General features: G+C 54.1%; 1 protein-coding gene across 1 annotated transcript in view; it reads left to right on the top strand.

Moving 5' to 3' along the window:
* Positions 1 to 12,114, top strand: part of AGRN (agrin) — a gene marked incomplete at both ends in the record, with an annotated part of 25,745 nt that overhangs the window by 11,273 nt on the left and 2,358 nt on the right. Inside the window, 13 exons of the mRNA XM_009084241.1 lie at positions 444 to 791; positions 2,507 to 2,699; positions 3,646 to 3,861; positions 4,345 to 4,574; positions 4,991 to 5,125; positions 5,275 to 5,374; positions 5,600 to 5,758; positions 5,855 to 5,966; positions 6,919 to 6,930; positions 7,760 to 7,876; positions 8,289 to 8,478; positions 9,327 to 9,414; positions 10,098 to 10,121. Of these exons, the coding sequence (XP_009082489.1) occupies positions 444 to 791; positions 2,507 to 2,699; positions 3,646 to 3,861; positions 4,345 to 4,574; positions 4,991 to 5,125; positions 5,275 to 5,374; positions 5,600 to 5,758; positions 5,855 to 5,966; positions 6,919 to 6,930; positions 7,760 to 7,876; positions 8,289 to 8,478; positions 9,327 to 9,414; positions 10,098 to 10,121 (1,924 nt within the window). The remainder of the gene's footprint in view (positions 1 to 443; positions 792 to 2,506; positions 2,700 to 3,645; positions 3,862 to 4,344; positions 4,575 to 4,990; positions 5,126 to 5,274; positions 5,375 to 5,599; positions 5,759 to 5,854; positions 5,967 to 6,918; positions 6,931 to 7,759; positions 7,877 to 8,288; positions 8,479 to 9,326; positions 9,415 to 10,097; positions 10,122 to 12,114) is intronic.

A 12,114-nucleotide genomic window follows, 5' to 3' on the forward strand; every position in this document is an offset into this window, starting at 1 on the left:
TGCTCCAAGCAACCTGGCCTGGAACACTTCCAGAATTGGGGCAGCCAGAGCTGCTCTGGGCAACCTGTGCCAGTGCCTCAGCACCCTCTGAGTAAAATCCATGTGCCTGGACTGGTTCTTCACTCAGGAAAACCAGAGAGGGGTAAAGTTTCCTCCCTTTTCCATGGCCTGTGGCTGGTGACAGTGCTGCACTGGGATGTGGCATTGCCCTCAGCCCTGCAAAGTGAGCCCACCCTGCTTCTCCTGAGGTGGTCACCAGCCTAACACAAATGGGCTCATCCTGCTAGACCCAAACCACTAATTTTTCCAGGAAGGAAAGATGCATGGCCATGCCTGCACTGGGGAACTAGCTGTGCCTGAGAGCATGGTCAGCCCTGAGATCTCTTGCTGCCCTAGAGATGGCTCCAAAGCCCCAACCTTCACCTGCCTTTTTGCTGTTTCAGACTGGATCCCCAGGCTCTTCACCACCACAGTCACCACAACCACAGCCACCACCATGGCCCCTGCCACCACCAGGAGATACACCACAGCTGCTGCCACCACAGCCCACGTGCAGCACCCAGACCCAGCATGGAGATCCAAGGCTGCAGGAGCTATGGGCACCAGGAGACCTTCCTCAACCCTCCCTGCCAGTGCCCGGAGGAAACCCACGCGCCAACCCCCGACCACCAGGAGACCCTCCAGGCCCTGTGACTCTCACCCCTGCCTGCATGGTGGCACCTGTGAGGAGGATGGCAAGGACTTCACCTGCAACTGCCCAGCAGGAAAAGGAGGAGCTGTCTGTGAGAAATGTATGTGCTTCCAGCCCTCCACAGAGTCCCAGAGTGGGGTGGGTTGGAAGGGATGTTAAAGATCATCTCATTCCATACTCCTGCCATGGGTTGGGATGCCTCCCACTAGCCCAGGTTGCTCCAAGCCTCATCCAGATTGGCCTTGAGCACACCCAGGGACTGGAACACATCCAGGGATGGGTATCCATGGGTAGCACTCATCCAGATGGAGTTTTCCAGACAATGGGCTGAGATATCACCCACTAGCCCAGGTTGCTCCTAGCCCCATCCACCCTGGCCTTGAACACTTCTGGGGATGGGGGAACCACAATTTCCATCTGGAGATACCCAGAGAATGAACATGGAATAGGCTGGGATGCCATGGGCAGGGACACCTTCCACTAGCCCAGGTTGCTTTAAACCCTGTCCAACCTGGCCTGGAACACATCCAAGGATGAGGCAACCACAGCTTCTCTGGGCAACTCCAGCAAACCACATGGACTAATGACAGAGTGACAGTGACTAGTTGCCAAAGAGACAGTGGGACATGCAAACCCAACCCCATAATGAGCACTGGCACTGCAGGGCTTGATTTAATCAGCTGCTTTAGCTGTGCCCCAACAGGTTGTACATGTACTCTGTGTTGTAAAAGCTGAGCACAAGGTGCCAGGAGTGATGTCTCCCTGGCTCCACTCCTGCTATCCCACTGCCCTCAAGCCCTGGGAGGAGATTGGGAGCTGCTGCTTTAGCTCAGCTCATGGCATTGTCCCTCCCAGCTTGAGTGTAACACAGACAGGGCCTGACCATCCTCTCCAGCAGCAGGAGGTGTGTGCTGATAATCCAGGCTCTATTTCCTTGGAGCAGCTTAGCAAGCAGCTGGAGGCTGGTAACACACTCAGTCAGAGCTGCTGTTATTTACCATGAGCTCCCACTGGCACTTTGGGGTCACACAGGGAGCTCTGGGCAGCTGGGAGTACTTATTCCTGAAAAGCTTTGCCCCTAAAGCCATAAGCTGGAGCTGTCCAAGCTGGGGGTGTCCAGCCTTGTTTATTTTAATAGGGCTTGGCCTCCTAGATCCCTTGGAAAAAAATCTCATCTGCAATGAACAAAAGCCTCTGGAGGGATAAATGTAAATCTCTCATGTGGCATTCTGGGAGGAGAGGGGAAAAATTAGCTAAGGAGCAGGGAAGCTCAGTTAGGAGGAGCTGTGTGTGCAGCAGAGCTTGGCTGATGGCACAGAGGATGTGACTGGGCATGGAAAGGACCAAGCACAGGGAGGAGCTGGTGGGAGCACCAGTGGGGGAGCAAAACTGTGGATATTTAAAGCCTGGGAGCAATCTTGTGGGGGGAATGGCATCATGAGAGGGGGCAGTGGGTACCAGGAGGAGTGGCTGGGAGGTGGTGACAGGGATGAAGTGGTGCCAGAGACAGCCAACTTCCTTCTCCCCTTTCACAAGAGCTCTCTGTACAGACAGAAGATATTCACAGGCTCATGTGAGGCATTCAGGGAGGCTGTGGCTGCCTCAACCCTGGCAATGTTCATTCCAGGTTGGATCAAGCCTTGAGCAACCTGCTCTGGTGGGAAGTGTCCCTGCCCAGGGAAGGGAGTTGGAGCTGGATCATCTCTAAGCTCCATTCCAAGCCCTAAATTCTATGATTTATCTACTCTGTGTCCTTCTGTCCCCTCCTCTTCTTCATCCTCTCTCCCTTCCTCACCCCCTTCCTGACTCTTGCAGCTATTGGGTACTTCATCCCCAGCTTTGGTGGCAAGTCCTACTTGGCCTTCAAGATGATGAAGGCCTATCACACCGTGCGCATCGCCATGGAGTTCAGGACCTTGGAGCTCAGTGGGCTCCTGCTCTACAATGGGCAGAACCATGGCAAGGACTTCATCTCCCTGGCCCTGGTGGGAGGTTTCGTGGAGCTCAGGTAGGTGTCCTTCCCCTCAGCTGATGGGGAGTGAGATGATTCTATGGTTCTATGAGGAGCTGCTCATGCCAGAAAGGTCCTTCCAGAACCCCAGGGGGATGCTGAGCTTGAATTTGCAGCCTAAGCAACAGCAGCATCAAATGGATAAAGAGAAGAGGTTTTTTTTTCTTGGTTAGAATAGGAATACTAAGGGAATTCATTCCCTTTGGCACTTTGCAACAAAGTGATCTCACTTATTTCAATTTGAATTTTGAGGAGCTGAAAGGTGTGGGAGGTTGGTTTATTTGAGCAACTGAGAGGGCTTTTTTTGGTGGTGCCTTTTGTACTGGGAAAAGAAATGCAAGAGGAGAAAAAAAGAGGGAGAGAGGCTGAGCTGGGATGATTTGATTCCATTCTAAAAGGCAAAGGGATGGGGTTGGAATGAGGGGAGGTGGAGGGCAAAGCTCTGGAGATGAGTCCTCAGGTAGGGAGTCCTGATGCTCAGGGAGGGGGGACTGAGGGCTCAGAGTGCAGCCTGGGAGGGAGAGAGGGAAGGGAGAAGAGAAGGGAGAGAGGGAAGGAAGGAGGGAAGGGAGAAGAGAAGGGTGAGAGGGAAGGGAGAAGAGAAGGGTGAGAGGAAGGGAAAGAAGGAAAGAAGGGAGAGAGGGAGGGAAGGAAGGAGGAGAAGGAAGGAAGGAGGAGAGGGAGAAGGGAAGGGAGGGAAGGAAGGAGGGAAGGGAGAAGAGAAGGGAGAGAGGAAGGGAAAGAAGGAAAGAAGGGAGAGAGGGAGGGAAGGAAGGAGGAGAAGGAAGGAAGGAGGAGAGGGAGAAGGGAAGGGAGGAAGGAGAGAGGGAAGGGAGGGAGAGAGTGGGCTCCCAAGTGCTCCCAACTTCTCCCTGGGCCATGGCACTGATGTCACCTTTCTCCAGGGTGACCCAAACACAGCTCTTCCCTTGTGTTGCTGCAGGTTCAACACTGGCTCTGGCACTGGCATCTTCACCAGCAAGGTCCGTGTAGAGCCTGGCAAGTGGCACCAGTTGGTGGTGAACCGGAACCGGCGCAGAGGGACACTCTCCGTGGATGGAGAACTCCCTGTCCATGGGGAGAGCCCCACAGGCACTGATGGGCTCAACCTGGACACTGACCTCTTCGTTGGGGGAGTCCCAGAGGACCAGATCAATGCGTGAGTCCCTGTCCCCAGGGACATCCCTGGGGCTGCAACCTCAGCCTGCCAGGGATGGCTTCAGAGGGGCTGGAGGGCTTAGTTGGTTGGCTATGGTGAGGCACCTCCTGTGCTATGGCCAGTTCTGCAAAAATATTGAGAGGCTGGAGGTGTCCAGGGATGGGAATGGAGCTGGAGAGTCAGTGATGTGAGGAGTGAACTGGCCAGGACTGGAATGGACTGCCCAGGGAGGTGGTGGAGTCACCATCCCTGGAGGAGTTCAAGGAACAACTGGACATAGCATTCAGTACTCTGGTCTAGCTGACAAGGTGGTGGTGATGGGTCACAGGTTGGACTTGATGACCTTGGAGGTCCATTCCAACCTCAATGATTTTGTGATTAATGCCCTGTGGGGAGCACAGCCTGAGCCAGATGCTTGGAGAGGAGCTGTGTTTTTATCCTTGGGGATGAACCCCTCACCTACTTCACCCTGTGTGCCCTCAGGGTGAAGGATCGTACCACGGCCACGAGTGGCCTCAAGGGCTGCATTCGCCTGCTGGATGTGAACAACCAACTGTACAACCTCAGTGAGAAGGGCAGTGATGTGCTCTATGGCAGTGGGGTGGGAGAGTGTGGCAACGACCCCTGTCACCCCAACCCCTGCCACCACGGGGGCATCTGCCACGTCAAGGAGGCAGAGATGTTCCACTGCGAGTGTCTCCATCCCTACACCGGTACGAGGGGGGCATCGCTGGGCTTCTGGTCCTGAGGGGGTCCCAGAGCCTCTGGGATCATCCCAGTGGGGAGGGATGTGGTGGGGAATGTCAGCAGGGGGAGGGAGGACAAGTGGAAGATGAAGTCACATCCAGTGAGGTGAATAAATATAGAATGTACGTAAGGACAAGGATCTGTTCTTGTGCACAGCATCACGTCCACTTGGATTTAAGGGGTGTAGTCTGGCATGGTTATCCCCTGCCATGTGTAGGGGCCACTGTAGGGGCTTCTTGGGTCCTGGGAACCCAACCTGAAACAGGAGAGAGAGGCTGGGGGAGCATCAGGAGACATCAGGACCATTGGTGTGTGGTCAAACGGCTCCTGGTGGCTGTTGGTTTGAGATGCTGATGTGCCAAGTTGCCTTGTCCTGCTGCAGGGCCAACGTGTGCTGATGAGAAGAACCCCTGTGACTCTTCACCCTGCCACATCTCTGCCACCTGCCTGGTGCTGCCAGAGGGAGGTGCCAAGTGTGCCTGTCCCATGGGCCGAGAAGGAGAGCACTGCGAGCTAGGTGGGACGGGAGCTGGCAGAGGAGTGGGGCTGGGGAAGGGGGTGGAACTCGAGGTGCTGATTTCTCCAGCCTGGGTGGTGGCCTTGCCTGGGGCACTGGCTGAAGTTCCTCTGCCTCCTCTTCCTCACCATTCCCTCGTTTGTGCCCAGTGACAGAGCAGGACCACACCATGCCCTTCCTCCCAGAGTTCAATGGCTTCTCCTCCTACCTGGAGCTGAATGGGCTGCAGACCTTCACTCCTGACCTTCAGTAAGTGCCAGGGAATGGGGCATAGGGATAAATAAACACCCTAGAGCAGCATCCTGAGCATGGCTGGTGTCTCTCTCACCTGGCAAAGTGGTGGCACCTCTCTCTGGGCCATACTTGTAGCCACAAGGAGGTAGAGTTCTTCCACGAGCTCACTGCATGGGGATGGGAGGATGTGTGGGCAGCTGGATTGGAAATTATCCTTAATCCTTCTCTCCTTAGCGACAGGATGTCCATGGAAGTTGTGTTCCTGGCCAAGAGCTCCAGTGGCATGATCTTCTACAATGGCCAGAAGGCAGATGGCAAAGGGGACTTTGTCTCTCTGGCCCTCCGTGATGGGCACCTGGAGTACAGATACGACCTGGGCAAAGGGGCAGCTGTGCTCAGGTGAGGCAGCCCCAAGGGTGGTTTTCAGCATTCTGTTTGCAGGTGCTGATGGCAGAACTCTCACCTGTGTGTCTTCTCCTCCCTTCTCACCCCCAGGAGCAAGGAGCCAGTTCCCCTGAACACGTGGATCACTGTCCTGTTGGAGAGGAACGAACGCAAAGGGTTGATGACCATCAACAACAGTGAGACAGTCACAGGAGAGTCTCCGGTGAGCTGCTGGCTCAGGGAGAGCTCTCTGGGCTTCCAGCTCTGCTCCTGGCATGTGTGGAATGAGCTGAGCATCTCCCAGGCTCTTGGGATTCTACTCTCTGGGGTGGAGGAGTGTGTGCAGGAGCTGGGGAGGAAAGGATGCTGCAGGCAGCGTGTGCTTCCCTCCCTGCACTGCTGAGCTGTAGGACAGCAGCTGCATGGCTCTTCCAGCTTCCTTGTCCCTCACCACACAGAGCTGCAGAGCCTCTGCCAGGTCTCAGGGATGCCTTTGAGCCCCCTTACAGACATGCACACCCTCTGCCCTTTCTTGCCATCCTCAACTGTCCCTGGATCAGGGCAGCTCCATGAGACACCTGTGGTATGTGTGGGTTTGAGCCTGTGCCCTTGGTGCTGGGCTCAAGAGCATCCACAGCAGAAAGAGCTTGGCCAGGAGGAGGTCACAGAGCAGGGAAAGCCCCTTGGCACTGCTGCTAAATCCATCAGTGCCTTCTCTCCTCTGTTTCCCAGCTGGCAGCTTCCCTTTCCCACTGCTCCCTGTCCCCTCTACGCTTCTGTCTCTGCCTGAGCAGCAGTTCCCTTCAGCCCTCCTTTCCAGCTGTGAAGCTGATAATGCAGGAACAGCCCTGATTACTGCTGCTCTCATCCCTAAGATCCACCTAGAAGAGCAGCAGCAAGATTCCATGGCATTCCTGCAAAAGAAGGGATTTTTTCCTCCCCTCACTCTCCTCTTTTTAAGCTTCTCTCCAAGCCAAGCTGATCCCTGGGTGGCAGTGACCCTCCTGTCACCTCCTCCAGCTCCCCTTCCCCTGGCTGCCCCAGCACTGGTGGCAGTGGGGATCTTGCAGCTCTGCATGGTGCAATATCACCCACTGATATCCCTTTTCTCTCTCTTTTTCTCTCTCCCTTTGGTTTTCCTTTGCATTTTCCCTCCCCTGCTGTCTGGATCCCAGAAATCCCGTAAGGTACAGATAAGTATGACCCACCACACTTCCATCTTCATTGGCACCTTGGTCTTTTGTTGTTTTCCATTCAGATCTCAGTGTTCTCCCACTCCTCTTCCCATCTGCCCAAGCAGCTTTAGGATCCCTGTAGATTAGAGCCACTCATTTCCTCTTTGGTCATTCATTCCCAGCCAGTTGTTCCATTTTCTTTTGGAAGCATTTCAATTAATCCAGTCATTTTTGTCTTCACTCCACAAAGCATTAGCTAGTGATCCATATAACCCCATCCTTGCTGTGCTCCTGGCTCCATCCCAGGTGCCCAGGAAGGGACATGACTCCCACTCTGCCCAGTGAACTCTGTGGCTGAAGACTCCCCTGGGATTTTCCATGCAGGGTTGACAGCAAGGAGTGGGGTTTCTCCTCCAAACACACCATGTGGGATGCAGGAGAACCTCCTCTTGCCATATGCTTGTAGGACAGCCAGATGAACCCTTAAGCTGAATCCCTCTGGAATGCATTTGGGTTGGAATATCAGCCCTGGAGAGACTTGAAGTGATAGTTGGTGATTGGTTTTGGGGGTGGCACAAAGCCAGAGCCTCTCTCCAGATCTGAGAATATTAGAACAGCATCTCCCCAACATTCAGTTGACAGGAAACCTTTCCTAGGTGCCTGCTGGTGGGTGGGACCTCACAGCTTGGCATGAGGAGGTTTCCTGGAGGCCCTTTCATGGAATCATAGCATATTCATACTGGGAAGGACCCACAAGGATCATCAAGTCCAACTCCTTACCCTGCCAGGACAACCAGGGATAGCCTGACATCTTCTCCATCATCTCCTCTCTCCTCCCTAGGTGCCTCACACCTACTTGAACCTGAAGGAGCCTCTTTATGTGGGGGGAGCCCCAGATTTCAGCAAGTTGGCTCGAGCTGCTGCCATCTCCAGTGGCTTCAGTGGAGCTGTGCAGAAGGTAAGGTCCTACTGGGCACCCCAGTGTCCAGCTGGGAGATGTGCCATCTGCACTGGGATCCCTGGTGGGGAGTGAGGATGAGCCTGGGAGGAGGTTGTCTTGGCATGTGAGTTCTTGTGGCACTGGTGGGTCACAGGAACACATGGGGCTTGGGGCTGGATTCCCATCTCCTCTTATCCTTGAGGATCATCATAGAATCATCATAGAATCCCTCAATGGGTTAGAAGGGACCTTAAAGCTCATCTAGTTCCAACCCTCTGCCATGAGCCTAGGTTGCCCCAAGCCCCATCCAACTTGGCCTTGAACACTTACAAGGATGGAGAAGACATAACTTTTCTGGGCAACCTGTGCCAGTGCCTCAGCACCTCCTGGCTGAGCTTTTTATGGCTTTCCTCTTGCTTGTCCCTGCCAGATCTCCTTCAGACAGCTGCCTATGCTGAAGGAGCAGAACATCCGGCACGCCATGGCCATCTCCCTGTTCCGAGGCCATTCCTGCACCCAGAAGCCAAATCCCTGCCAGAATGGAGGCATGTGCATCCCCTGGCTGGAGAACTACCACTGTGCCTGCCAGAGGGGCTTCTCTGGCACTCACTGTGAGAAAGGTGAGGTGCCAGGGTGGGCTGAACGTGGACCCTCACATGGCAACGAAGCTGCTTCCATGACTAGCTGGTGGCAGTGTGAGACCAAGGCAGAGGTCTTGTCCTTCATAGAGTCGTGGAATGGTTTGAGTTGGGCTCTTAAAGATCATCTCATTCCACCTCCTGCCATGGGCAGAGACACGTTCCACTAGCCCAGGTTGCTGAAGGTTCTGGCAGCAGATATTTGATGGAGCAGTGCCAGAGCCAAGGGCTGAGCAAACTTGTCTATACCCTGTACCATCTCACAGCCTGGAAATTCCATCTCTGGAGACTTCCTCAAGTGCCAAATAACTGATTGACCCATCTGGATTTTACAGTCATGGAATGCTTTGGGTTGGAGGGATCATCTAGTTCCAACTCTCCTGCCATGGGCAGGGACATCTTCCCCGAGTACAGGTTGCTCTAAGCTTCATCCAACCTGGTCTGGAACACTTCCAGGGATGGAGCAGCCACAGCTTCTCTAGGCAACCTGTGCCAGTGTCTCAGCAGCCTCACAGGGAACAATTTCTTCCCAATATCCAACCAAACCTCCTCTTTTCCAGTTTAAAGCCCTGAAACATCAGCTTAAACTGACATTTCATGACAATTGGCTGCAAAACAAGAGATTGTCCCAACCTCCCAAGCTCTAAAGCCACAACAAACCTCTCCAGGGGTTTGCTTGGAGTATCACAGGGCTGACATGCCCCAGGGGATGGCAGGTTTGTGCTTGCCTTCATCTGGTTTGGGACTGTGAGCAGAAAGGAGGATTTTTCCTAGTCTCCAGGGCTGACCAGGCCATGCTACACTGCCTGATAGCTCTTTTCCCACCACAGTGATCATCGAGAAGGCTGCAGGAGATGCTGAGGCCATTGCTTTTGATGGCAGGACATACATGGAGTACCACAATGCTGTGACAAAGAGGTAATTTGGCTGCTGAGCTGACCCAAGCTTAAAACATAGAGTTAAGGTCCTTGGAGGAGGAAGAGCTGGGATTGAAGAGAGGCAAACCAACTTGGGGCCATGAGCAATCACTTCCAGCCCTAAAGCTTCTTTGTTGAAGGCTTTCCCCCAAACTGCAGTGCCTGAACAGCTTCAGGCTTGGATGTTCTCCTGCTGCTTGTGGGACACCTCCTGGGTGGAATCTGATTTGGGAGTGGGGTGAAGCTGGATCCTTTGTGTCCCTCTCTGGTTGTGCAGCAAGGGTGGGTTCTGTTACTGCTGTGGGACCTGTGTGGCCTTCTCCAGCCTCTGCTGCACCCTGACCCCAAGGGCTGGAGGTGCTGGTGTGGCCCCTGTGGTTCTACTGGTCCTTGGGACTTCTCTCAAGACAAGCTGCTGACTCAGGTCCTGCCCAGCCTCTGGGCTGGATAGTTCTTCAGGAGATTCTTGGTCCACTCTGGTGTGGCTCAGTGCCCTTCCTTCCTCACCACTGTGCCCTTGTGGTTAATTCCCAGTTCCCTGGGAGAGGGAATTGAATTAGACTCCATCCATCATTCAAATCCCCATCCCCAACCCCCTGCCTGGGAGGGTGTCTGCGTTGAGCTGTTGTTTGTCAGTCTCTGTGTGTCTGTCTCTTCTCAATGTCCTGTTTCTTTGCTTTCAAGCCACCTGAGCAATGAGATCCCTGCGTAAGTACAGTCCTCCCTGCACCCATGTGCCCTCACCACATCCCCATTGCCACCCTGACCACCCAGGGGGAGCACGGGGTAGGTGTGGGAGGAGGAATTTGGGCACTTTCCTAGGGGTTTGGTGTTCCCATTCCAAGGGGAGGAGGACACAGGGACTGAACTCAGCTTTTGGGGCTCTACAGGTGCCCAAACTGGAGCTATACTACCTGGCTCTGCACAGCCAGATGTTGTCCAGCACTGTGCTGCACCCTAACCTTAGTTTAAGCACAATCTGTAACAGTTTCAGGATAACTATAGAGGAAGAAACTTCCTCTGACTTACTATTCCAGCAGCAGCAAAAGCATTGGCAAGGGAATTACAAGGTGCTGATTCTGCTGTGATGTTTCCAGCATGGATGTGGCACTGCTGCCATAGCAAGGAGGCCAGACTGGGTACTGGGAGGATGTTCCCAGTTAGGGATATGTGGCTGGGAACCCCTAAAACAGGCAGTGTGGACAGGGAGGGCAGAAGAAGGGTCTGAGCAGGAGGATGGGGAGAAGCTTCATCCCTAGAGTGGTGACAGTTGGGATTTGCTGTCTGGTTGTGTGCCTTGCTGAGCATCAGGCATGGAAAAGAACTCCTGGTCCATGCAGCTGTATTCCCTGCTGCCTGGGGGAGAGTTGGAGTGATTCCTGCCTGTCCCATCCCCATCTCACCTCATCTCCTACCAGTTGGGCTCAGCCAGGGGCTTGGAAGGCTGAGCTGTGTCCATGCATGAGTGTCAGCACCTGGGGAGCTGCAGAGCTTCACCTGCATGTTCACAGCACTTTGGGGAGGTGCTTTGGTGTTTGGAAAGGGTTTTTTAGGACTATCCTAGTATCCTAAATCTCCTAAGCTAAGCAGTGAGAGGCACAAGTGTCATCTGTCCCTGTGCCACATGAGCCACATCCCTGTGGATGAGCAGAAAGTTGATGCCTTTATGTCCTGCCTCTCCCAGTGCTCTGCAAAGGGAAGGTCACCATTTCCAGCTTTCTCCTTGCCTGAACCAGCCTATTTTGGCTGTGCATGTCCCACCCTGTGAGGAAGCTTAGAGCTTGTCCCCAGATCCCTCACTCAGAGCACTCCCCAGCCCTGCCAGGCTGAGGGACCCACTGGACTGCCCATAAAAGTAGTTGTTTCTGCCTCCAGGCAGGCACTGGGGTGTGCCTTGGGTAGAAGGAACATTCCCATTGCTTCCCTGGGTTCTGCTGGCCAGAACATGCCTGTCCTTTTTTTTTATTGGAACATTGATTTTTATATCTCCATTTCATTTGAGCTGAATGTAATGCAGGACCTGGAGCCTGTGACACTTGCAGGCAGTGCCAGGGGGACAGCTGGACTCCTGGATTTCCCCTTCTCCATGCACACCCTGTTTTCCAAGTGCTCCAAGGCTGACTCAGAGGCTGTATGTGACAATTCTGCTGTCCAGCTAGATGGGAGCATGTTGTGCAGCATCCCAAAGATAGGACAAGAGGACGTGCCACCTCCACATGTTTTTTTGAACACTTTCAGGGATGGCAGCTCCACCACTTCCCTGGGCAGCTGTTCCAGAGCCTGACCACCCTTTTCATGAAGAATTATTCCCTAATATCCAATCTAAACCTCCCCTGGCACAACTTGAGGCCATTTCCTCATCCCCGGATGAGTTCCTTGGAAGCAGAGCCTGACCCCACCTGGCTACACCTCCTGGCAGGGAGTTATAGAGAGCAAGAAGGTCTCCCCTGACCCTCCTTTTCTCCAGGCTGAGCCCCCTCAGCTTCTCCTCATCACACTTATGCTCCAGTCCCAGGAGCACTTTGCAGCATCCCTGCACCACCAGGACAGGGCTGTATTACCTCAGTGGCATTATCCTGCTCATCCTGGCTAAGCCACAACTTGCAGCCTTGTCTCCTTGACTGGAAAAGACTCTTCCAGGCTGGAGGAGACTCTTCCAGGCTGGAGGGGACTCCCCCCTGCTGGTGGGAACTCTCCCCCG

Source organism: Acanthisitta chloris, unplaced genomic scaffold (genome assembly GCF_000695815.1).
Source record: "Acanthisitta chloris isolate BGI_N310 unplaced genomic scaffold, ASM69581v1 scaffold1961, whole genome shotgun sequence".
NCBI lineage: Eukaryota > Metazoa > Chordata > Aves > Passeriformes > Acanthisittidae > Acanthisitta > Acanthisitta chloris.